Source organism: Gigantopelta aegis, chromosome 6 (assembly GCF_016097555.1).
Source record: "Gigantopelta aegis isolate Gae_Host chromosome 6, Gae_host_genome, whole genome shotgun sequence".
NCBI classification, from domain to species: Eukaryota; Metazoa; Mollusca; class Gastropoda; order Neomphalida; family Peltospiridae; genus Gigantopelta; species Gigantopelta aegis.
The window spans coordinates 52545223-52572024 of record NC_054704.1 but is presented as its reverse complement, the minus strand read 5'-3'; the positions used below and the strand labels follow the sequence as shown (position 1 = coordinate 52572024).

General features: G+C 37.8%; 2 protein-coding genes across 2 annotated transcripts; both read left to right on the top strand.

Annotated features, from left to right (window-relative positions):
• Positions 1–456: 456 nt before the first annotated feature.
• Positions 457–8539, top strand: LOC121374611 (tolloid-like protein 1). The gene is made up of 7 exons (XM_041501716.1): positions 457–590; positions 1453–1636; positions 2204–2382; positions 4114–4220; positions 5270–5372; positions 6881–7081; positions 8292–8539. The coding sequence occupies exons 1-7, from the start codon at positions 524–526 to the stop codon at positions 8537–8539; spliced, it is 1089 nt and encodes a 362-aa protein (XP_041357650.1). The 5' UTR covers positions 457–523.
• A 235-nt stretch (positions 8540–8774) lies between these two features.
• Positions 8775–26596, top strand: LOC121375440 (transmembrane protease serine 9-like). Its single transcript, XM_041502897.1, has 11 exons — positions 8775–8927; positions 10491–10627; positions 12092–12189; positions 13822–13997; positions 14700–14842; positions 15887–16538; positions 17227–17413; positions 19215–19354; positions 22289–22453; positions 24404–24577; positions 26322–26596. The coding sequence occupies exons 1-11, from the start codon at positions 8786–8788 to the stop codon at positions 26468–26470; spliced, it is 2163 nt and encodes a 720-aa protein (XP_041358831.1). The 5' UTR covers positions 8775–8785; the 3' UTR covers positions 26471–26596.
• Positions 26597–26802: the final 206 nt, after the last annotated feature.

The following is a 26802-nucleotide window of genomic DNA, read 5'->3' as shown; positions in this document are numbered from 1 at the left end:
TGTCCCTTCTCTCGTCTACCCCCAATTATCTCTCTCTCTCTCTCTCTCTCTCTCTCTCTCTCTCTCTCTCTCTCTCTCTCTCTCTCTCTCTCTCTCTCTCTCTCTCTCTCTCTCTCTCCTCTCTCTCTCCCTCTCTCTTCTCTCTCTCTCTCTCCTGTCGAAATAACCATGTTAGACACCAATTTGTAGTTTAAAATGTGCTGAGGTGTCGTTAAAAAATTCTTCTTTTCCATTAAACTGTATAAGAACACGAAACGTGAAGCGAATACTCCACAGCAGAACTACATATACACAACATTCGAGATGTATAGGAAGGCGATGCGAGTGTATGTAACTATATAATATATCAGAGCGACAGGAAGCTTCGCAACATCCCCCACTCTGTGTCCACGGCCATATTTCCGAAATGAACTAGGAAGTTTGAGCTATTAACAGACATAGAAGAGACCTAGAGGGTCGACTCTGTCACTGTCGTTTATCATGGAGTGAAACTGTGTGTTTATGATACCTGGACACTAGAACCATGCTGGTCATTGCTATACTGGCCACTTTTACGATGTGTGCTGATGCCGTGTCGTTCAATTTTAATGGTATCCAACGTGTTCTGTTGCTTCTTTTATTAGTATTATAAACTTTGTAGTGCATGTTATACACATATGCATGCAAGTCACAGCATGATCATGCGACATGCTTACTTACTGCATCACTTTAACTTTAATCCTGTTGTGCATAATACTCTCTTTTCCTCAATTTGATTGTTATTAAAATATATTTGAATACAAATGTTATATGTATACATTACTATTATATTACAATTAAGTAATTGTCGCCATTATATTGTATGCATATAGGAGAGGGTCTAGTAAGTTTGGCAAACTTGAGCCCAATCATTTTGTTCTTTATGCTATAAAATATGTTTTCAATCAATCACTTTGACTCGAACCGACTTGGATTATTACAATACTATTATATAGTATAATACGGTTTCATAAATTATCTATGTCTATGTATATATCTGCCTGCCTGTCTGTCTGCCTGCCTGCCTATATACAGGTATAAGTAGCATCGCACCTACTACTGATATATGTTCGAATCACCTACCCCTCTCTCGCGTGCGCTTATATATATATATATATATATATATATATATATATATATATATATATATATATATATATATCTCTTAGGTATCTCTTCTCTCTCTCTCTTTAATTTAAGTTTTCTCTCTGTCTGTGTCTCTCTCCTTCTGTCTTTCCTTCTCTGTTGTGGTGTGTGTGTGTGTGTGTGTGTGTGTGTGTGTGTGTCTGACGGTGTGTGTGTGTGTGTGTGTGTGTGTGTGTGTGTCTGTCTGACGGTGTGTGTGTGTGTGTGTGTGTGTGTGTGTGTGATGCTTAGGGTGTAACGTTAAATATGTCATGCATTATCTTTTTGTTTTGTTTTGTTTTGTTCCAGTGTTGACGTGTGGTTCGAACATCACATTAACCAATGGCGACGTCCAGTTTATATCCAGCCCGAGCTCCATGCATGGGTCATATCTAAACAGCGTCAACTGCTTGTGGCGCATAAATGTCGCACAGGGATACAGGATTTTGATCGCCTCCAACTCAATACTGCTGGAACCTAGCTGTGGCTGTCGGTAAGAAAACAAAATATCGGGTGGTCACTGAATAGTCTTAGACATAATCCTACCAGACCGGGCTGGGGGGGGGGGGGGGGGGGGGGGGGGGGGGGACGTCAAATTCGGTCAAAAATCATAGAGATATTCGGGTTAAATGAGTTAACCTGAAACCTTTTTACCATGTGTTTGCATCATTTTACCCTCAAAATTAGTAACTGTTATAATCAATGCGTAGTGATTCGTCTGCATCCCTATATAGCTCCGACGCCATATAACCGTATTTAAAATGTGTCGAGTGCGTCGTTAAATAAAACATTTCCTTCCTTCCCTATATATATGTTTGACAGTAATGTTAATATGAATAAATGTTGTTATCCAGATTCGGGCATTTTAGTTTAATTCGGTCAAAAATAGATTGTGCCCCCCCCCCCCCCCCCCCCAACCTTAATATGCTCTAATGGTGTCGCTAAACAAAACAAACGTCAACTTTATGTTACACTAGAGTCCGTTACGAGTCACTCATACGCTGCACTCATATCGTGTGGTTTCGCCTTTATTATTTTTTTGTTCTGTATATTTATATAGGTATGATTACGTGGAACTGTTTGACCCGGGTTCCAGACATATCGTTAAGATAGGTCGGTTCTGCTGGGACAGACCAGTACAGTACATCTCTACAGCTGACACCATGCTGGTTCGGTTCCAGTCGGACGATTCCGTCAATACGACGGGCTTTACTTTTAGCGTCAGCAGGGTCACACCTGGTAAGTTATATTAAAGTATTTAAATAAATAAATAAATAAATAAATAAATAAATATATAAATTAGTATGTAATTAATTTAAAAATGTAAATAAATAAATAATTAAATAAACAATAAGATAATAAATAAACAAATAAATATAAATAAATAAATAAAATAAATAAATGAATAAATGAATAAATAAATAAATAAGGAAGAAGAACTGGTACCAATAACAATCAATTTTACAATTCTACAAAACTAGTCTTGACCTTTTATATTTTTTAATGGATAAGCAATCGAACTTTAGGCTGGGTTCGCCTCCCGGTACCCGATACCAACCAGAGCCAGTTTAACGACTGAATGGGTAGGTATGCGGCCACTACAATGATTTCTCTCACACTAGCCACTAACACTAACGCCCATCGTGAATATGTTTAGTTTTGGGAGTATACTTTTATAACGGAGGATCACAAATCTACACGTATTTATCCTGGAACACATCTGAAAAATATTGATATCATTGTGTGTGCCAGACGTCACTTTTATTACTTTATGATTGTCACGGGGATTCTATAATTCCCGTAACTGAATAAAACACGATTATCAAAAATCTCTCCTAACTGTATATCTATTAGATCTCTCTGTAACAGGCTGTTAAACCCTAGTATGGCTCGTCTCTAGGTATGATCAGAGATACGATCTTATATAAAGTATATATTATTTTAGCACGTTTAGCTCACTAGAAACACAACAAAACACAATACACTTTGGAATCTGTATTATCCTACGCTGACAAATGTACAGCCGTAGTAGTTCATTAATAACAGCAATAATAACAACCCAGAACTGATCACTTAATTAGTTAATCTCTAGGTGTCTAGTTACACGATATGCGAATCACTTCACCGTTACACCACACCCACACGTGTGATAATTGAGAAACGCTTCCAGGGGAACTTAATTAATAAAGGAATTACAGCTCTATTCCTAACGGGTTAATTTTTAATTAACCCTAACTACTCATTCAGTAACCTTGTGACACAGAATTAATACTGGTACCGATCACAATAAAGACAATAACCTACAGTGTACCTAGGTCCGCTAGGATGACTGGCTAAGCTTTATATTACCAAATACTCATATAATGTTAGAACAAAAAGTCTACGATTTACTTCGTCAGATGACCGAAGACACTGTCTAAAGAATATTGGTATAATACAGTATTAAAATATTTAAAGTCACATCAATCACATCAAGGTTATACACATAGCAGAAATGATATTTACCAAAGTCCAAACGGACTAACGTTCCCTCGGAGCCTTCCTATTCGTTCTCCTCGATATCTCTAAAACACTAGCTATTTATTATAAATCAGGATTTTGCCTGGGGGTACAAGGCGGTACCTGACGTATCATCTCATATTCTGCATCTACTAGAGTCGGTATATTTCTCTCTGATCGTCAGTCTGGCTGTCGCCAACCGCGAGCAATCTCCTGGCCATAAACAGCACTACCGGAGATATTACGTAACTACTAGCCACATGGCCTCCGCACCTGGCTGGGTGTGTATTAGGCGTACCGATCGAGCGAAGTATTACGTAACAAGTTGCCCAGCTAGCTAAGTGCATTTAAACTGCACACGGCCCTCTAACACAATTAAAATCGCCACAGGCGAAAACAAATTTAAGAGCATGTTCCGTGACAATGATATATCTCAGAAGTAGATTAAATGTTTGCTTATTGTCTTTACAGATCCCGCTAATCCTTGTAACAACAGCATCACTGGGCCTGGAAACATTCTCAGCATTAACTATCCCCAAAAGTACCCCTCTAACGCACTATGTTTCTATCACATACAGGTGAGTATATATGACATTGTTGCTGATCCCAGTTTGTTGTGGGTTTTTCTATATATAGAGCGATGTTTTATTCGTGTATCTAAAATAAAGATTATAAAAATAACTAATATTTAAATATAATTCCAACCTATAAATACTGTAGTGTTATATATGCATGAATTGTTCTAAAAAATAACATGACTTAGAAAACCGACGTTCATAACTGCATGAACATCAGCAATCTAATTAAAAATAGCTCCACTGGTTAATTCAGCATCCCGTTGAAGCTCATGTCCAGTTGACCTTTCATTCGACCAATCAAAACTTTACTTGCAAAATCATGCCGGTGATTTGAAACATTTTTGAAAATATTCGGGATTATGCCGAGGGTATACCAACTGATTCGGTTAAATTACGAAGTATGCCGAAAACTAATTTCAATATAAAATTTTATATAAAATTCGTTTCAAGACGAACCCCCCCCGTGAATCTGTTTATACTAGTATACAATCCAGAGTTTATTACTGCACTTTTCCCCCTGTTTTTAATGTTGAAATAGACCAACAAGTTCGCCTATTGCATAAATAGTCTATAAAAGGCGAAGTGTAATTGGTCGATATTTAAATTGTTATTTATAGATGAAATGTCACCTGGACATGGGAATCCACGCAATGCTGTTAGATCTACTGGTAGACCAGTAGAGCTAATTTTAATCAGATTGGAACATCAATTTTACACTTCGTATGGCAATGCTTAAACAACTAAACAGATCGTTTCAGCTGTTTTCTTTACTTTTTTAAAATTAATAAAATAACTTTAAATGTTAAATCAGTAAAGGTTTATTGAAAATATATATATATATAAAAAACATTCTGTGTGTAAAGTGGTTCTTGGTTCATACTTCCATGAACGTAAAAAAAATCACCACGTTCAATTTATAAATGAACAAATTGGATATATCTAAGGAAGCTTTTATAACTAAGAGCTATTCAGTTCGTGCTAACTGGTTCCATAACATAAAACATTATCCCGTATTAGATTGATTGGTAAGTCACATAATTTCTTTACAGGCACCTGAGGGGAACCAAGTTAATTTAACCTTTCTTGATTTCAACCTTGAAAAGGAACCCTGCACATCTGACTATCTGAACGTGTATGATGGACCAAGTTCTGGTATTTTGAACATTACTACATTTTGTCGTATCTTCTGTTGCAATTTTATTTTGTGTAACTAGTTCATTATGTGTTTTATAAAGTGGGGAACATTTAATTATTGTTCATGTAGTTACATTTTCTAAATGCTACTACTAGTATACATGTTTGAGAAATAAACTGAATATTTTAAATACAGACCTTAAAACAATAATTATTGAGACAAAACAAAAACAACCAACATCACAGATTACCTCTCATTGATTTACCAACCAGAATTACAAATAAAGGAAACTACAGAAGGTATAAAACCTGTTTCATACCTTCATCTATACATAGAGATTCAGAACGACGTTGGCCTTCATATACAGTTGTGTGGTAAAAGGGATCAATTCAGTTATCCAATAGTCAATTTTCCCTTCGTGTCGAGCAATATTCCTGCTGCTCCAGCTTTTTGCTGGCTATGTTTCGCAACTTCAGAGACACATTATGACATCGTCATCATATCCCAATTTTTAAAACCGACATATTGATCTGGTAAAAAAAAAAGTTGCTTGATCAGGGTTATAACATCCAAGGGCTCCGGGAAGCCTTACAAAATTATAGTAGACACGCAGAAGCCATTTCACGATCTGACGCATCACTGATTGAAATGATGTCTGATGTAATACTCTGGTTTTATCTTGTACATGCCTTTTCATCTTTATGGTAAACATTCTGTGTATTTAAAGGGTCATTCCTGAGTTACCTCAATTTTTAAGATGTTATCGACTAACAGAGACTTTTTACCGATTGTAATTACATATCAAATATACTTTTCTGCATAAAATATTAGTGGCTGTATATTAAATGTGTTTCGGATCGTTCTAATATTTGTACTAGGTTAAATTTCATTTTATTTCCTAAAATATTTTTTATTTCGTACGTACGAAATTATTTGAAGAGAAAATCCAGTTTGGGCTTATTACAAATATTAAGACGACCAGAAACACATTGATAATACAGACACTGATATTCTAAACAAGAAAATATATTTAATATGTAAGTTTAATCGTAGAAAAATTTTATTAGTCGGAAATATCTTACAATGCAGCAAACTCGGGAATGTCCCTTTAAACTATGTACTTGATGGTTGTAGGCTGTGCTCATGACGGATGCCACTGATGGGGCAGGGTATGCCCATTATTCACGAACACCTGGTGTCACTGATTTTATAATTAATTCATGAGTTCTTGCCGCCACAGCTGTATATAGTCCATTGTTCTCTACCGAGTGCAAGGTTGGGTTTTCTAAGCTAGTCTTGGGAGTGTCAGTCCTCCTACGGGCGGTGCATGAGGGTTGAAACATGCTGTTACGGATCTTCTTTGAGAGTGGCGGTCCTCACAAGGACTAGCACCTGAAAGATGGTCGTGTAAACAATCACGACTTAGCCTTGTGCATAGATACGGTTTTGATATGGGAATACGGTTTTGTCGTTCAGATTTAAGATTTGAATACTTTTACAAATATTTTAATTTGATTTCTTTCAGCCAGCCCAAAGATTGGGAGATACTGTTGGCGTAGCAACCCTCAGACGATCATTTCGTCGTCACATGACCTGTTCCTGCAGTTCAATTCCGATGGTCGCGTGGAAGACAAAGGGTTTAACCTACAGATTGATTTTGTGACAGAGGGCCAGGACACGGGGTTTACGCTTGTTGATAATCCAACCCCGGAATCGTATGATCCAGGTATGTGATGGCCAGTAGTTTGTTTTGTTTAACGACACCACTAGAACACACTGATCTATTAATCATCGGCTATTGAAAGTCAAACATTTGGCAATTCTGACACATATTCTCAGAGATGAAACCTCTACATTTTCCATTAGTAGCAAGGGATCCTTTATATGCATCATCCCACAGACAGGATAGCACATCCCACGGCCTTTAATATAGCAGTCGTGGTGCACTGGCTGGGACGAGGTATAGCCCAATGTGTCCACAAACTAGGAGTGATCTTAGATCTCACCCCGCTAGTAAATATAGTACACACAAGACACGGAAAAGTACTATAGTTCTGTTCAATTGTTTCGACCCTATGTTTTTTGCAAATGTTACGTTTAATTCCTATGCAATCCTTGTTTTCTTTACATTTGCATGAAAACAAACCCAAACTCCGACAGGTTTTATATACAATTCATCATCTAAAGCGCACGAAATTGACTTTTTTCTATTTTACAAAAATCTATGTATGTTGTGAATGCAGTTTCGTTCTCCTATAAATAACTAAGGCTATTTGCAAAAGCATCACTCGATAGTGTGTTTGAAACTAATGTTTGAAACTAAGCTTCTAATTAGGCAACTGCAAAGAAAACCAAACTAAAATAATTTTGAATCAGGTATAAAGGTATCCTATCAAAACAATATGCATACAAAACATTTATTGAAAAGAACTTATACTCAACTTTTGACAACTCATTGTTGTCCAAACAAGATTCGTTAAATATTATCTGCAAAATAATGTCTTGTCTTGTATAAAGGTTAGATAAATGGAAGAGAGAGAGAGAGAGAGAGAGAGAGAGAGAGAGAGAGAGAGAGAGAGAGAGAGAGAGAGAGAGAGAGAGAGAGAGAGAGAGAGAGAGAGAGAGAGATGCATACATACATGCAGACACACATATAGACATACAGAAAGACAAATAAAGGGAGATAGAGACAGAGATAGAGAAATACATACATACAGGCAGACACACAGATAGACATACAGAAAGACAGATAAAGGGAGATAGACACGGATAGAGAGAGAGACAGAGAGAGAGAGAGAGAGAGAGAGAGAGAGAGAGAGAGAGAGAGAGAGAGAGAGAGAGAGAGAGAGAGAGAGAGAGAGAGAGAGAGAGAGAATTTGTTCTAGTATGTATTATGTTTGAATATCATGATATTGAATTTTATTATTTACTTTTAGACTGCATTCATGTTATAAGAACACTCGGTCATAATCTAACTAGTCCTAATTCTGCCACCAATGGATACTTGAAACGAAAACATTGCATCACAACCTTAACTGCGCCAATCAATCATAGAGTCCAGCTTCATTTTGATGTCATTGATATTGAAAAGAGCAACGAATGTCGATTTGACCACGTGACAATAGTACATGGAACTGTAAAAAGCAAGTACAATTATACAACGTCACATGACATCATTTACTGATGTATTATTTTTAGATCTCAATGTAATAATATTTGGAAAGATAACAGTGGTCTGCCATCTTTGTTGACCAACTATGTAAACATAATTTAGATGAATCAATACAATAATGGATACACATTTCAAAGTATGCAACACATGCATTAATATAATTTTGTTGAGTCGTACACATTTGAAATGTAATTGTTTTAAGTACGGTAATCAATGAAACGTGCAAATACTTAATTTGCAGGCCCAAGTTCCATCAGAATGTGTGGTCACCATGACAAAGGCTTTAATATCACATCTAAAGGGAGGCAACTACAGCTCGAATTCGAAAGTGACTGCAGTATTGAAGCTAGAGGATATTCTGCAACATACGAGTTTTTAACTGGAAGTACAGAAGAGACAAGTATGAAGTTTGTAATAGTATTAAACCTGCATACATGCACTTTAGTTTTCCTTTAATTGCAGGTAACGTATTTTATATGAGAAATTATATATCACAGGAGGTCGTTTAGATTCTATAACTCCTCTTAGCGTCTTGCACCCAAAGTTGTTTATATAGCTGCATTGCAACAATGGAGTGCATGTTACTCCAAGGACAAAAGCAAAATCATTACATTCGCAAATAAAATTCTTAGTTTCCCGACGGGCTCATTCGATTTAATATGAATCTCAAACAACATTATAACGAGCATGTGTCTGTCCTGGTGAACAAAAGTGTCTCTATGTGTTTCTTTGCTTTGGGTTTTAGCTAAATGCATTACATAACATAATACAAGAGAGAGAGAGAGAGAGAGTTATATAGGTAGTACTAAACCAAATAACTTCCGGTTGGGTCAAACTTTTGATAGAGAAGTGAACACCACAAGTCCTGTGATTGGTTATAAATGTGAGTGTGTTGGTTGTAAAAAATAATAGTTTCATCTGGGTAAAAAAAATATGCAATTTTATTTCATCTAGTACCAATGTGTCAAGTAGCCTTGTGCTTGAAACATGTATGGGGTACCTGTAAAAAAAAGTACTCGAATTTTGTGCTGAACTAGGGTAGTCGTAGACGCTACCCGTTATCTCAGAAACGAGCAGCTTGACCCCCATTTTTTTCTGATTCACTTTAAGTGTGAGGGGTGGTAGTATTTATATCCGTGGCGTTTATGTTGGTTGATACGTTGCAGGTAGGAGTTTTAGCCACATATGTTACTATTGTCGTCTATGGGATTTGATTTGGTAGTATACACCCTATAATATGCACACGTGCAAACAATGGTGAGTGTGGTTTACATACATAATTAGAGGAAAATAAAGTGATGTAAGTTATATCTAGACGTGTAAGTATTCTTTTCTGATCTTTCGATGTTTCAATACCTCCTAGATTCTGCTTTTAATTTATGAGCACAGATTTACATAAAAGAAACGAATTTGTGGTTAAAGGGACATTCCTGAGTTTGCTGCAATTTTTAAGATGTTATCGACTAACAGACTTTTTAACGACTGTATTTACATATCAAATATATTTGTCTACATACAATATTAGTGGCTGTATATTAAACGTGTTTCGGATCGTTCTAATATTTGTACTAGGTTAAATTTCATTTTATTTCCTAAAATATTATTTTTTCGTACGTACGAAATTATTTGAAGACAAAATCCAGTTTGGGCTTATTACAAATATTAAGACAACCAGGAACACATTGAATATACAGACATATATTTGTTTTGTAAGTTTAATCGTAGAAGTATTTTATTAGTCAGAAACATCTTACAATGCAGCAAACTCGGGAATGTCCCTTTAACAACACCCTCGCACATTGTTTAATTTGTCGGTGTCTGTTAGGTGCCAAATATAACTGCCGCCGAGCTGCAAAAACGGCTAATGAATAAAACAGTAAGATGTATGACCAAAATATATATTTGTAAACGCGTGACGTCTATTCTACTTTGCCATTTTATTTAGTTTCAAGTTGTTTTATAGCTACACATCGGGGAAATGAACATGAACCGAATTGCCTAGAACACCCTTGCCATTCGAATGGAACATGTTACAACGATGGTGATGGAAACAAATGCGCCTGTCCGACTGGTTTTGTCCCACCACAGTGCTCACAGAGGGTAAGGAGGATTTTGAAGACGCAGACCCGTTTTAACCTGTAACAATGAAACACTAGACATACTTTGGATGTACCAAAAGAAAGAAATGTTTTATTTAACGACGCACTCAACACATTTTTTATTTACGGTTATATGGCGTCAGACATATGGTTAAGGACCACACAGATTTTGAGAGGAAACCCGCTGTCGCCACTACATGGGCTACTCTTCCGATTAACAGCAAAGGATCTTTTATTTGAGCTTCCCACAGGCAGGATAGCACAAACCATGGCCTTTGTTGAACCAGTTATGGATCACTGGTCAGTGCAAGTGGTTTACACCTACCCATTGAGCCTTGCGGAGCACTCACTTAGGGTTTGGAGTTGGTATCTGGATTAAAAATTCCATGCCTCGACTGGGATCCGAACCCAGTACCTACCAGCCTGTAGACCGATGGCCTGCCACGACGCCACCGAGGCCGATTTGGATGTAGAAATATAAAATCTAAGTAATGTCTGATGTCAATTATCAAAGACGGCTTTAAACCAAAAATCTGTATTTCTTCATGTACGAATATTCATTATTACTACTTTACTAGTGTAATGTACTGTACATATGTTTTTAGTTTATATAGTATATACAATTTCTAACCTATAACCTATGTAAAGTAGTGATATCAGACCACCCCCTCCACCCCACCCCACCCCAACCCAAACCCTGACACTTCCAAACTTGTTTCTGGGGTTAAAGGAACATTCCTGAGTTTGCTGCATTGTAAGATGTTTCCGACTAATAAACTATTTCTACGATTAAACTTACATATTAAATATATTTTCTTGTTTAGAATATCAATGTCTGCATATTCAGTTTGTTTCTGGTCGTCTTAATATTTGTAAGAAGCCCAAACTGGATTTTGTGTTCAAATAATTTCGTACGTACGAAAAAATAATATTTTAGGAAATAAAATGAAATTTAACCTACTACAAATATTAGAACGATCAGAAACACGTTTAATATACAGCCACTAATATTTTATGCAGAAAAATATATTTGATATGTAATTACACTTGTTAAAAGTCTCTGTTAGTCGATAACCTCTTAAAAATTGTAACAAACTCAGGAATGTCCCTTTAATAAACTTTATAAAAACAAAGAAAAGAAAAGAAGAAGACAGCTTTATTAGTGAAAAATTAGTGTCTGTCATTTTAAGCTAGAGCTACTGTACAGTGCCGTTAAAAGTGCCTTAAAATCCATACAACACACAACATTGGGTATTATGTATTTTAAAATATATCTACAATTAAGTTTCTTTCTAGACACACATTGTAAAAACAATACAAGCTTAGTGTGACACGAGACCACCATTGATTATTACACGTGTAATACACTGACCCAGAAGTTCAATTAGTTCATTTTTGTAATACCATGTGTGGGAGACATACATGTACAATGTTTTTCCGGGGCTTTTTTTTTCCTCGTTATCAGCTGGACTTCACGATACGAACAGAAAACTCTACAGTTGATCAATCAAGTGATATCATTTTGAAGTGTCGAGTGAACCACCGCCATAGGATGATAGTATGGTAAGCATGATATGTAGGGTGACTGTATGGTGGGCATGGTAATATACATGGTGTATGATACAAGACCTTGTAATTCTGTGTTTGTATATTGTACTTTGTGTTTGTATATTGTGGCTGTTAGACTATGTCTGGAGTTCTTCCTATTCGTGATGGATGCTCATTTTAAGCTGGTTTAGTGCTTGGTTTCCATCTGCTTGGCACCACGACTAGTATATCAAAGGCCGTGATATGTACTACCCTGATGGTGCATATAAAATATCCCTTGCCGGTGATCGAAAAAAAGTAGCGGGTTTCCTCTGTCAATATCTGTATGGCCCTTAACCATATGTCTGACGCCATATAACCGTAAATAAAATGTGTTGAGTGTGTCGTTAAATAAAACATTTCCTTCTTCTATCTGCTTGGTTCAGCTCTTTCACGTTTACTGTAACCGGCCTCGGTGACGTCGTGGTTAGGCCATCGGTCTACAGGCTGGTAGGTACTGAGTTCAGATCCCAGTCAAGGCATGAGATTTTTAATCCAGATACTGACTCCAAACCCTGAGTGAGTGCTCCGCAAGGCTCAATGGGTAGGTGTAAACCACTCGCACCGACCAGTCATCCATAACTGGTTCAACAAATGCCAAGGTTTGTGCTATCCTGCCTGTGGGAAGCGCAAATAAAAGATCCCTTGCTGTCTGTCGTAAAAGAGTAGCCTATGTGGCGACAGCGGGTTTCCTCTAAAAAAACCAGTGTCAGAATGACCATATGTTTGACGTCCAATAGCCGATGATAAGATTAAAAAAATAATGTGCTCTAGTGGCGTCGTTAAATAAAACAAACTTTACTTTTTTTCACGTTTACTGAAGAGTTTTGCGTAAAAATTAAACACATCAGGGTTTGTTTTACTGGCACTTTACAAAAATGGGTGATAGGCGACATGTTTGCCCATATTGTGTCCTGATACAACCCTCCGACAGACGATGACATTTTCAAACCGTGTGATAAATTTATCTTGCTTCACACATATTTGCGATCTGGACCGGAACGTTTAATAAATGGGGAATTCCATTTTAATCTTTATTGTTACTGACTTGTTACTGACGTAATGTATGATTTGGAAATTACGTCACATCCTATTTGAAACACTACACATTTCTGTCGCAGAGATTCTTAACGTTAAGTAAATATATGAAAGGAGTATTAATTATAGATTTAAGAAAGAGTTGTTATGACGTTAAATTAAAACACTTTTTGTAAAGCATAAAATAAGGCATGTAATAAATACAAAACTTCAGATACGTTTTCGCTTTCTATTTATTGCACTCGTTTATTTTGCTAAAGAACATAACACGAGATCGCTCAGCGGTCTCGTGGTATATATTCTTGCGCAAAATAAACTCATGCAATAGATAGGAAGTGAAAACAACGTATGTGGAGTTCTGTATATGTGTCTAAAGTGTTTTATGGAATAGAAGGTTTTGGAAAAATTTCGGCTATTTTGTAGTTATTATTTCATATAGAATTAATATCTTTGTTAAACTCATCAATTACTTATTTAGTATTTGTTTATCTAAAAAAACCAAGCAGTAGATAGCTGTATGCACCTTTTGGCTGCCTTTCCAACACTGATTCAGTTATATATTTATTACAGGTCTTTCAATGATTTTGAAGTTTACACGTCCTCGTCAGTTTATAAGATAGACACAAATGGTGATCTTACGGTGCGCAATGCGCAGTCCAGGAATACCGGAAAGTACACATGTGAAGTGTTAGCAAGTGGAACAGTCATACAACACTCAATATGGCTAACAGTTCTTCAAACGGAAGGTAACAAAATTACACAGAATGTTTAGTTGCAAATGAGCATTCTGGTGATACGCAGCCCCCTCCCCTCCCGATCTTAAGAAGGACAAGAATTAGCGAACAATTTTCTTGAAAAAGCTCGACCTCCTGAATATAGCATCATAGTCGTCATCATCATCATTATCATCATCTTCTTTTTTTCTTCTTTTTTTTTTTTTTTTTTTTTTTTTCTTTCTTTCTTTCTTTCTTCCTATTTGTCTGCTTCCTATTTTTCTTATTCCTCTTTTTCGCTTTTTCCTTTACTTCTTTACTTCTTTTAATCACAATGTAATCTTACAGTTCTTTCATTGAAACCACCTTACAGAAATCATTTATGTTTAATGTCCCCCGCTGCACACCTGTTTTACATATAACATTTTCATAGAGAAAACAACAGAATGTCGAAGTTTAGGTAGGATAAATATATCTTTAGAACGTCCAGTCGTCATTTGGACAACAACCAATGGCTTCTGGTGTATGCTACTGCTGCAAAAAAGATAAATACTATAGTCCCCCAAAAATGGTTCTTTGGTTAAAAATGAATGACATGTTGCTATTGTATGTTGTTGTTTCCAAATATACTTTGTGTTGTTTGCCTATGGCCAATTACAGACTTTTGCTGACTAAAAACAGAGTTAATTAAGCACTGTAATACAATATCGAACAAAATATTTTCTTTATCAATAGAGTGTGGAGGATCAGTTTTGTCAAAGAAGCGACGTCGTAGAAGGAAAAGGATTGCCTCGTATCACAAAATTCTTGGATTGTATTCAGACCCAGCCAATATCACAAAGATTCCTTGGCATGCATTTCTTTGGAGCAGCCGCCACGTAAGCCTTTGCGACTTCTTTCTCTCTTAGATAAGCTATAACCAATGCTTTCAAATGCAGTATCAATAAAATCCATGCTTTGTATAGGACTGTGTCCAAATAATCATTACTTTTTTTCACCGCTGTTATTAATGTTTTACTTTAGTTGAAATCACAGAATGTTAATCTTCAGTTTAAGTGAAATTGCACACAAACACATTAAGTCGAATAAAATGTTTTATGTTCCATTCTAGTCCTCAAACGCGGGTTTTTTCCCCTGGTTTGCATTGCGATGTATTAGAAAAAACAACAACACAGATGGACATATTTCAAAATACTTGGTTTTGGTGTTGGTGGAATTTAAAATGTTCCCCTTGTTTTCCTTTTAAGTCATTCATATTATGAAGTAATTCCTGAATTAACCCATTTTAACTTATTGAAATTTAAATAGTTTTGGTATTGGACATTGGTAGAAATCAAAGATGCCAACTTAACAAAATCAATGCAACATTCTATGAAAAGTAAATGAGGGAACTTTGATTAACCATTATGTTTTTTTCATAATCAAGAAATATGTTTGAAATCTAGACACATCTTAACTTACTACTCTTATTAACCCTTTGTCTTCTACATTTCATACATTTCACCATGACTCTTAAAGGGGCATTCCTGACTTTACAGACATTTAAACATGCCAACTGCTAACAAGGCTTTAATGAATAACACTGTATATTAATTACACGTGTTTCTAGTATTCCTGATGTTTATAGTAGCGTAAAGAGGACTTTGATTTACATGTTCGAAATTATTAAAGGCAAAACCTAGTTTGAGCTGCCAATTTCAATTCATGGGTCTGGGACTACTTTTGAAATATGCCCAGATGTCGACCGACGTTTATAAGGTAATGATAATCCATGTTGACGATAAGATGAGTTCATTATAACTGCACTTGTGTTTATTATTAACTAATGTTACAATTATGGTCACGCGAGACGGTAGCTTTTAAGTAACCCGTATGTGACCTCGACCCGAAAAGAAGCAGTACCAACATTTCAAATATTTCAGAATCACACTTTCTGTGGTGGAGTGATACTGTCTAAGCGATGGATCGTCACAGCTGCCCACTGCATCACCAGACATGAACATTTCGACACAAACGAAGTTTATGTGTTTGCTGGAACAATTGATTGCAGAGCGAGCGACGTGAGCTTGATGAAAATTAAATCCTTCAGGACCTATCCAGGTTACGGAAGAAACAGTAACAGTTACGACCATGACATCGCCTTGATCCACCTGCAGGAATCGTTTAAGTTTACGAAATCTGTTCTTCCCATTTGCTTGCCAGCTCCAGGCAAAGCAGTATTGTTAATGAAACCAGGCATTAAAAGCGTCACTTCCGGTTGTGGCCTCACCGAAAACTACACCCAATCAGAGATATTGAACTACGTCAAGGTGCCGATACAAGATGCCACAACGTGTGCGAAGTCTAACTCTATTGTTAAGACATCTCCTGGGACAGCTTTCTGCGCCGGGTACGAGGAACAGGGTCTAGGAGACGCGTGTAAAGGAGACAGTGGAGGGGGGCTGGTCGCTCGGGAAAAAACCCGCTGGTACTTGATTGGAATTGTGTCCTACGGCGAAGACTGCGACAAACATGGCAAATATGGTTTCTACACAAACGTCAGTAACTATTACTACTGGATCAAATCTGTCGTAGGTAGGCATATATATATATATATATATATATATATATATATATATATATATATTATATATATTTTTTTTTTTTTTTTTTTTTTTTTTTTTTTTTAAATTATTATTATTGTTTTTTTGCTAATAGCAGACGACATACTTTACTACACGTTATACAGTCTTTTGTTTTGTAAAGTAAATCGTAATATGTGAGTAGGAAGCTTAGACCTGGCAGTACGTGTTTGGAATTATTATATCGGGCGCGGATCCAGGGGTGGGCGCCGAGGGACGCGCCCATCTCTTTTTCGTCGTCGACGTCGTCAAAGAAAATAATAAATAAAAGTATGTTCAAACACCTCTTACCATGTCTGGCGCCCCAGTTCCAACCAGTGCACCACAACTGATCAAAGACGTGGTATATGCTTTTATATCTGTGAGAAACTGCATATAAAAGATCCCTTGCTGCTAATGAGAAAAAGTAACGGGTTTCCTTCGGTGACTACGAGTCATAATTACCAAACGTTTGACATCCCATGGCCGATGATTAATTAATCAATGTGATCTAGTGGTGTCGTTAAACAAAACAAACTTTTGTTCTGTTATTGTTATTGAGTGTTGTTAATTTTGTTGCAAGTGTTATTATCATCATTGCCATCATCATCATCATCATAAAAAATATACATGTTTGTCGCTTTTTTTCTGCTTATTTTCAGACTGCGGTCAGAAAGCAGACAAAGAACCATCTGACAATTTCAGAATTATCGGCGGAAAGGAAACTCATCTCGGCTTGCTTCCGTGGGTGGCTGGACTGGAAGATCCGGCTGCACGTAATTCGAATTTTGATTGTGCCGGCGTCATATTGGGAGAATACTGGGTGATGACTGCAGCCCACTGCCTAGTGTAAGAAATAATACATTCAAATAAAATCGGATGTTATTGTCTAAAGGCGGCGCTACACCACAATATGAGTGCCTAATACAAGCATAGCCACTAGAATGACCTATGCATTTGTGTGCCTTGTAAATCGGCTATACATGTACATACATATATGCATACATACATATACATACATACATACATACACATACATACATACATACATACATACATACATACATACATACATGCGGATGCCTGGATAGCTCAGAACGCATCGCGGTTAGTCAGCAATTTGCGGACGATTCGGTGCCATAGGTTCGAGTCTCAGCAACGACAGCAACGATTTGTGAGGCCAGAAAAGAGTTAATTATCCCCTGCGCCAGTGCGTTAATATCTATGTATGTAACAGTCAACCTGGATATACATACAACATATATATATATATTCATACATCAATACATCAATATATACATACAGACATACATACAGACATACATACACTCACGCACATACACACATACATACATACATACATATAAAAAAAACCCACATAGATACACATACATACAGACATAGACATGAAAACAAAATACAATCATATACACACATACGCACACACATGCGGTAATACATCGGTTGGCCCACCAAAAACGACAATCCTACTGAATATGAAATTGTATTTTAAAACATGTATGTGGAGTGTAACTTTGATATTTGACACCCACTACTATATGGAAGAAGAAGAAGGAAATGTTTTATTTTACAACGCACTCAACACATTTTATTTACGGTTATATGGCGTCAGACATATGGTTAAGGACCACACAGATATAAAGAGAGGAAATCCGCTGTCGCCACTTCATGGGCTACTTTTTCGATTAGCAGAAAGGGATCTTTTATCTGCACCATCCCACAGACAGGGTAGTACATACCACGGCCTTTGATATACCAATCGTGGTGCCCTGGCTGGAACGAGAAATAGCCCAATGGGCCCACCGACGGGGATCGATCCCACATCGACCGCGCATCGAGCGAGCTTACTATATGGATAGGTTCCATCTTCAGTGAGCAGTTTAGTCGCTTAAGACCGACCTCGGTTGTGTCGTGGTTAAGCCATCGGACATAAGGCTTGCAGGCCCAGTGCCGGCTCACACTATATATATATATATATATATATATATATATATATATATATATATATATATATATATATATATATATATATATATAATATAATTGCTTTTTTTTTTTTTTCTTTTTCTTTTTTTCAAATTATTATTTTTATTTTTATTTTTTTTGGGGGGTGGGGGAAGAAATCAAAAATAGCAATACAAAATTGTATGTATTTATTTGTTTATTGGATGAATTAGCCACGGCTTAAGTTAAGGTTACCACCCCAAAATAAGTCAGTTGACTGAAGGATAAAAAAGACGGTTACTAAAATATCTTGTTCATGTCGAATGCCAAAGCCGCTCGACGGAGTTTCGCGGCATTCGCCATTGGACCTTCGAAGGATAAAACCGATATCTTAAGACAGTAATCAGCTATTCTGTGTACATGTTTATTTATTCTGTAAGCACTATATATAGTATCAAGATACAATGATGAGAAAAATTTCAAATTGTTTAGCCACTGACCAAAATACAGCTTTTTGGGACGAAACTACTTTTGGAATGTTCAAAGCTACTTATTCCTTAATTTCCAGTTGATGGTTTTCATTTTATATCATTCCCTTCTGTTTCCAGATTTTTAATACTGCATTCTAATTTTATTTCGTCATTCGTTAGAATTTGTATTATATAAATCATGTTTTCTTCTACAGATCGCAGAAAACTAGAAACACAAAAAAAAGTATTATAGTTGCTGTAGGAACAATTGATGACTCTTCCAAGACAAGAACAGACCACTCCCAAAAATATCGAATCCAAAAGAAGAAATTCTTTTTGCTACCGAATTTTACAAGTATGTATGTGATACTGATATTATAATGTCATTCAGTTCATACTAAAGTTTGCTTTGTTAATCGAAACAGCTAGAGCACATGGATGTATTGATCATCGGCTGTTGGATGTCAAACATTTGGTAATGTGTTTGCATACATATATAAATGCATACATGTTTCATTTTGTTTTGTTATTTGTTGTGTTGGGGTGTGGGCGGAATGGGGGTGTTTAATCACCCGATATGTGTGTGTGTATATATATATATATATATATATATATATATATATATATATATATATTATATATATATATATATATATAAAAGATTGTTTTATTTAACGACGCCTCTAGAGCACATTGATCATTGATTTTTATCTTATCATCGGCAAGGAGTCTTTTATATGCACTTTCCCACAGAAACGAGAGCACATACCATTGCCTTTGATGAACCAGTTGGGGACCACTGGTTGGAACGGAAAATAGCCCAAACTGCAAATAGGTCTACTGAGAAGGATCGATCCGATGACCGACCGCTTCACAGGCTTGAGCTACATCCCGCTCCAATATATATATATATATATATATGAAAACGCAAAACAAATATTTTTCAATATTTTGTTGTGATTAATGAAAAAAATATTTATTGGACTTAAAATAACAATTTATAAGAGGAAGCCATTGATTGGTACTTTTGTCTCGGTTTTAACCTGGTTTTGTTCTCGTTACACATACAATAGCAGAAACACACAAAATGGTGTGAAATGCGTTCACTACATGCTCAGTCATGCTGCATGCAATGCACGTGAAATGCCAGTATGTGGACACATAAAAGTCACATAACGATGTCATATTCCTCGCCACATTAAGACTGCCACGACTCGGAGAAGAAGAAAGTGAGCGAGCGTTGGACATGGTTCAAGGGGGGACTTCGCAAAGCCAAGTTGTAAGGACCTTCAGAGTCCATCCATCAACTATTGGACGACTTATTGAACGTCATCAACATACCGGGAGTGTCCGTGATCGACCTCGACCTGATCAACGTCCCGTTACAACCCCACGCCAAGATCGGCAGATTCGACGACACCACCTCCGTGACCAGTTCAGAACTGCGACGATGACAGCAAGCAACACGATAGGTCGTCATGGAAGGCCTATCCATCCGATGACGGCCATCCGTCAACTCAGATGCAGACGCCCGTACAACGGTAACATCATGACACCGCGACATCGTGCTGCGATACTACAGTTTGCTCTCCAGAATGGTAATCATCCACCAGCCTTTTACCGGAGCATTGATTTCCCAGATGAGTCCCGTTTCTCTGTCTCCTTTGTCGATGGAAGAGCACGTGTGTACAGGAGACTCCATGAACGGTACGTTGACGGATGTGTGAGGGAACGTGATCGAACGAAGCCCTTACAGACATTATTCTAAGACCAGTTCTCCAGCCACTTTTGCGCCGTCACCGAAGACCAGGAGGTCCCCTTCTGTTTCAACAAGACAGTGCCCGTCCACATACTGGCCCGCCGTTTCACCAGATTTGAACCCAATTGAACACATGTGGGATGAGTTAGGACGTCATTGTGTTTCAGTATATACATACATATATATATATATATATATATATATATATATATATATATACACATATACATATACATATACACACACACACACACATATACATCAGTTAATTTACTTCCAACTTGTACACTTTACGGCACAATACCAGTAGGATTTGTTGATTATTCTTCGTCGATCCGACTACTATATAAGTAACAATATATGGAATATCGGTGTAATTTTTAATCACAACAATAACGAAGACCTTCGATGTACTGGGGCAGGACTATGTATCCTGAAGGGACGGGACACAGCCCTGCGGTAAAGTGCTCGCGGTCGGTCTGGGATCGATCGGTGGGCATGACCACTGGGCTATGACTGGTGTATTAAATGCCGTGGTATGTGCTATCCTGTCTATAGGATGGTGTATATAATAAAGACACATTGCTACTAATGGAAAAATGTAGGGGGTTTCATTTCTAAGACACTTATCAAAATTACCAAATGTTTGACATCCAATAGCCAATGATAAACTGATCAATGTCCTCTAGTGGTTTCGTTAAACAAAACAAACTTTTTTATATTTTGAGCTAGTGTGCCCTGTACCACATCCGAATACAGCTATTCCAAAATTTTAAATCGATGATTACTGAGCATTCCATGAAAGGATTTTAACACACATAAGCATAATAATATTGTGTATTTGATGTGCTGGTGGTTGTTTTCAATAATTAATGGAATTAAGTCATATAGACCAAACGTCCGCGCATTATGCCAACCGCTATGACGTAGATAGAACCTTGTTTTGGTTGGTCACGGGGAAAAAAACTGAAGTCACAACAGAGCAGTCCTCTGCTTGGTAAATAATTATTTCTAATAATATACAACATAATTCCCTGGTTGTTTTGATGTCTGAAATATAACAGTCAGCAGCTAGTCAGTGTTCCATGAATTTTGGCAGGCGTGGGGGTGGGGGGTGGGGGGTCTAGACTGTGGAGAGCAATGTTTATGGGGGGGGGGGGGTCGAGTTGTTATGCTAATACAGAAAATATCTTGAAAAAAGAGAAGAAATTGGGCTTGAGCATGGAGGGGTTTTGATCCCAGAAACCCTCCCCATGCACGTGCGTCTGTGTTCGCTGCGTCATGAGACAGATTTGTGTGTTGCAGGGGGGGGGGGGGGGGGGCATTAACTTATAATCGCCGATATTACCAATTCACAACTGCAATTTCAAACTGTGAGTTAAAATGTTCTTTTTTTTTATCTGTATGAAAAAAAACCCAACCCACCCCTAAGTTAAAAACAAATCTTTATATAAAATTAATATACCATGTTGCATTTTATTCGTGTTTACGTATACAACTGACACAAGTTTATAACCTGTATATTTGTAGATAATTGTGGAGTACAAGATTTGGCCCTTATACATTTACAAGAAAACAAAGGGATCAAGTTCAACAAGTTCATTCAACCCATTTGCTTACCTTCTGGCAATGCTGAGTATCCCGGAAGTGAATGCATCATTTCTGGGTGGGGAAAGACAGAATCAAAATCTGAAAGTAAAATCGCATATAAACACATTTTGATATATACATATGTATTCACATGAATTGGGAAGAGGTAGTGAGCGAGAGAGAGACAGTGAGATAGCGTAAAAGAGAGAGAGAGAGAGAGAGAGAGAGAGAGAGAGAGAGAGAGAGAGAGAGAGAGAGAGAGAGAGAGGAGAGAGAGAGAGAGAGGGAGGGAGGGAGGGAAGGAGGCAGGGAGAGAGAGGGGGGGGGGATCTAGTTTAAGCAGGGATAGATAGATAGATAGACAGATAGACAGACAGACAGGCAGACAGATAGATATAGATAGATAGATAGATAGATAGATAGATAGATAAAATATAATAAGTAGCGTGTGTATGTATGTGTGTCTGTCTGACTGTTTGTGTATGTGGGGGGGGGGACACAGAGATATACACACACACACACACATATACATACATACATATATATATATATATATAGAGAGAGAGAGAGAGAGAAAGAGAGAGAGAGAGAGAGAGAGAGAGAGAGAGAGAGAGAGAGAGAGAGAGAGAGGCAGGCAGGCAGGCAGACAGACAGAGAGAGAGAGAGAGAGAGAGAGAGAGAGAGAGAGAGAGAGAGAGAGAGAGAGATAGGCAGGCAGGCAGGCAGACAGACAGACAGACAGAGAGAGAGAGAGAGAGAGAGAGAGAGAGAGAGAGAGAGAGAGAGAGAGAGAGGCAGACAGAGAGACAGAGTCAGAGTGTTTGTGAGTGCACGTGTGTGTGTGTGTGTGTGTGTGTGTGTGTGTGTGTGTGTGTTCAAGTAATGATTGTTGGAGTAAACTGAAACTCGTTGTTTTATTTGTATATAGAATAGTGTTCTTGAACACTTGTTTGTCCTGTTCTTCCCACATCACAAACAGCACAGCACTGTTCCTATTGACCAAGCCTACCTCCCAAAGTTAATTCGTTTTATTCCGCATTGCCTCTTTTCCTGTATGATTTGACATCCAACATGGTATGTTACCCTTATACATGCGCACCCTCCCGTGTCATGGGCATCCGCAGTATCGGAGTGGTGTGGGGAAAAAGGGAATCTAGACCTGACATTTTTTTTACGTATCTTCGCCAGTTAAAAGTATATGTTGGCTTTATATATACATATGTATATTTATTAATATATCGGCATTTGCCACCATATCATCATGAATTTTATTTATAGACGGCAGGCATTGGCATTTTATACATAAGTTTTCTGAATTGTCCAAGATAGCATGCCGCCGAATCCATCCAGAATTGACGTAAACGCGCTACCAAGGGAAGGCAGGGAAATGGTTTATTTAACGACGCGCACTCAACACATTTTATTTACATACCTATTTATTAATGACGTCGGACATATGGTTAAGGACCACACAGATACTGAGGGAGGAAACAAACTGTCGCTACTTCATGTGCTACTCTTTCTTTTCGATTAGCAGCAAGGGATATTTTATGTGCACCATCCCATAGACAGTATAGCACATAACACGGCCCATTCATGTACCAGTCGTGGTGCACTGACTGAAGCGATAAATAGCCCAATGGGCCCAATGACGGGGATCCATCCCAAACCGACCGCATATCATGCGGGTGCTTTACTATTGGGCTACCTCTCGCACCCCCCCCCCCCCCCCCCCGCACCCTCCTCCGCCGCTAAAAGGGAGTTAAACTTGAGTTCATTTATACAAACTCCTACACAGAAATTCATTTTAACTGTAACAATCGTACAGTTGTTTATTGTAAATAAGTATTTCATTTGATCCACCAGTTCCTCCATCTCTTGACCTAACTCTTCACACACACTCGCACGCACACAGCCTCAACAACTACCGATTAGCATAGACTCGGTTAATATTTTTCATATTAAAAAAAACCCAACAAACACTCGTCTCAAATCCTCTGTATTTATTACGCACGCACACATACATACATACACACGACAGTTTTTATTTTTCAGAATATGCGAAGACACTCAGATGGGCAACAGTGAACATTGCAGACGATAATACGTGTGGACGATTCCAGGACACATCCCCATGCAAGAGGAACATTAACCTTCTGTGTGCTGGAAAGAACAACACGGATACGTGCTCGGGTGACAGTGGCGGCGGACTTATATGTAGATCAAATGGTAAATAGCAGTGGATTTTTATTTTTATTTTGTCTTTTATTTACCTTGTTTTGAGTTTTGTAGGTAGTTCAACACTGAAAGGCATACTGTCACGGATTCAAGGACCTTATTTCTCTAAAAATGGATAATAACTAAACATTACATTAATTGTTGGAAACTAAATCTAGCTATTGCATCACCTTAACTTGAACAATGATGGAGTGAAATCCATGCCAACCCTCTCGGCAATGTTTGTTTTTGAATTATGGACCATTGCCATAATTCAATTATTTTTACAAAATGTCATTAATAAATGGAGTATGGTGCTTATGAACATGGTTAAATAAAGTACATTTAGGGAGAAATCTTATTACTTTTGTTCAGGTAATACTTTGTTAGGTCGTTAAATAGGTCAGTGATCTGTGACAATATGCCTTTAATATTGTTTTACCTACAGTTAAAACCTGGTCATTTATATTGCAGTATTGTTTTTGTTTTAAACTGGGCAGGTGACAATTTAGTTCAGTCGGTAGAACTTTTGCCCCAGGTCATAAGATCGAATCCCCCCCCCCCCCCCAGGTGACAATTTAGTTCAGTCGGTAGAACTTTTGCCCCAGGTCATAAGATCGAATCCCCCCCCCCCCCCCCCCACACACACACACGCATGACTGGCACATCAATTATCTTTGTATGCGTTATCGTATCTGTGGGCTAGTGCATCTGAAAATACTCTCGGTTGGTTTGAGATCGATTCCCGTCGGTGTGCCCATTTGGGCTATTTCTCGTTCCAGACAGTATACCACGACTGGTATATCAACGTCTGTGGCATGTGCTATGTCTGTGGGATGGTGCATATAAAAGATACCTTGCTACTGATGAAAAAATGTAGCAGGGTTCCTCTCTAAGACTATACGTCAAAATTACCAAATATTTGACATCCAATAACCGATGACTATTAAATCAGTGTGCTCTAGTGGTGTCGTCAAACAAAACACACTTTAACTGAAGATACTTTGCTGCTAATGGAGTAATGTAGCGTAGACAACGTGTCAGATTTATTTAGTGTCTCACACCCAACAGCCGGCGATAAATCAATGTGTTTCACATCCAACAGCCGACGATACATCAATGTGTTTCACATCCAACAGCCGACGATACATCAGTGTGTTTCACATCCAACAGCCGACGATACATCAGTGTGTTTCACATCCAACAGCCGACGATACATCAATGTGTTTCACATCCAACAGCCGACGATACATCAATGTGTTTCACATCCAACAGCCGACGATACATCAATGTGTTTCACATCCAACAGCCGAAAATAAATCAATGTGTTTCACATCCAACAGCCGACGATACATCAATGTGTTTCACATCCAACAGCCGACGATACATCAATGTGTTTCACATCCAACAGCCGACGATACATCAATGTGTTTCACATCCAACAGCCGACGATACATCAATGTGTTTCACATCCAACAGCCGACGATACATCAATGTGTTTCACATCCAACAGCCGACGATACATCAATGTGTTTCACATCCAACAGCCGACGATACATCAATGTGTTTCACATCCAACAGCCGACGATACATCAATGTGTTTCACATCCAACAGCCGACGATACATCAAGGTGCATTATGTGCCCTAGTGGTGTCGTTAAACAAAACTAACTTTTTAAACTTAATTGACACTGAATGCTGTAGTTGATAAATATATATGTAAAGTAAAATTCAAATTCATGTACTTATTTTTCAGGTAAACAGGAAGTGACAGGAGTGATTTCGTTTGGTCCGAAAGAATGTGGTCAGGCTCTGAGTTTCTTTACTCGTGTCAGTTCTTACGTAAAATGGATTCGAGAGACGATCAAGACAAATGCCTATTCGTCTGAAGATTGGGATTTCTAAGTGGATCCGTTCAACTGATTTTGTTTTCTCTCGCTACAACCAGTGCACCACAACTGTTCACAGACCATGGTGTGTGCTTTCCTGTCTGTGGGATGGTGCATATAAAAGATCCCTTGCTGCATTAGGGAAAATGTAGCGGGTTTTAGAATTACAATATGTTTTGACATCCAATAGCCGATGATTAATTAATCAATGTGTTCCAGTGGTGTCATTAAACAAAACAAACATTTAATTTTCATCCCAGCCAGGGCACAAAGACCGTGGTGTGTGTTATACTGTCTGTGGGATGGTGCATATAAAAGATCCCTTGCTACTAATGGAAAAATTTAGCG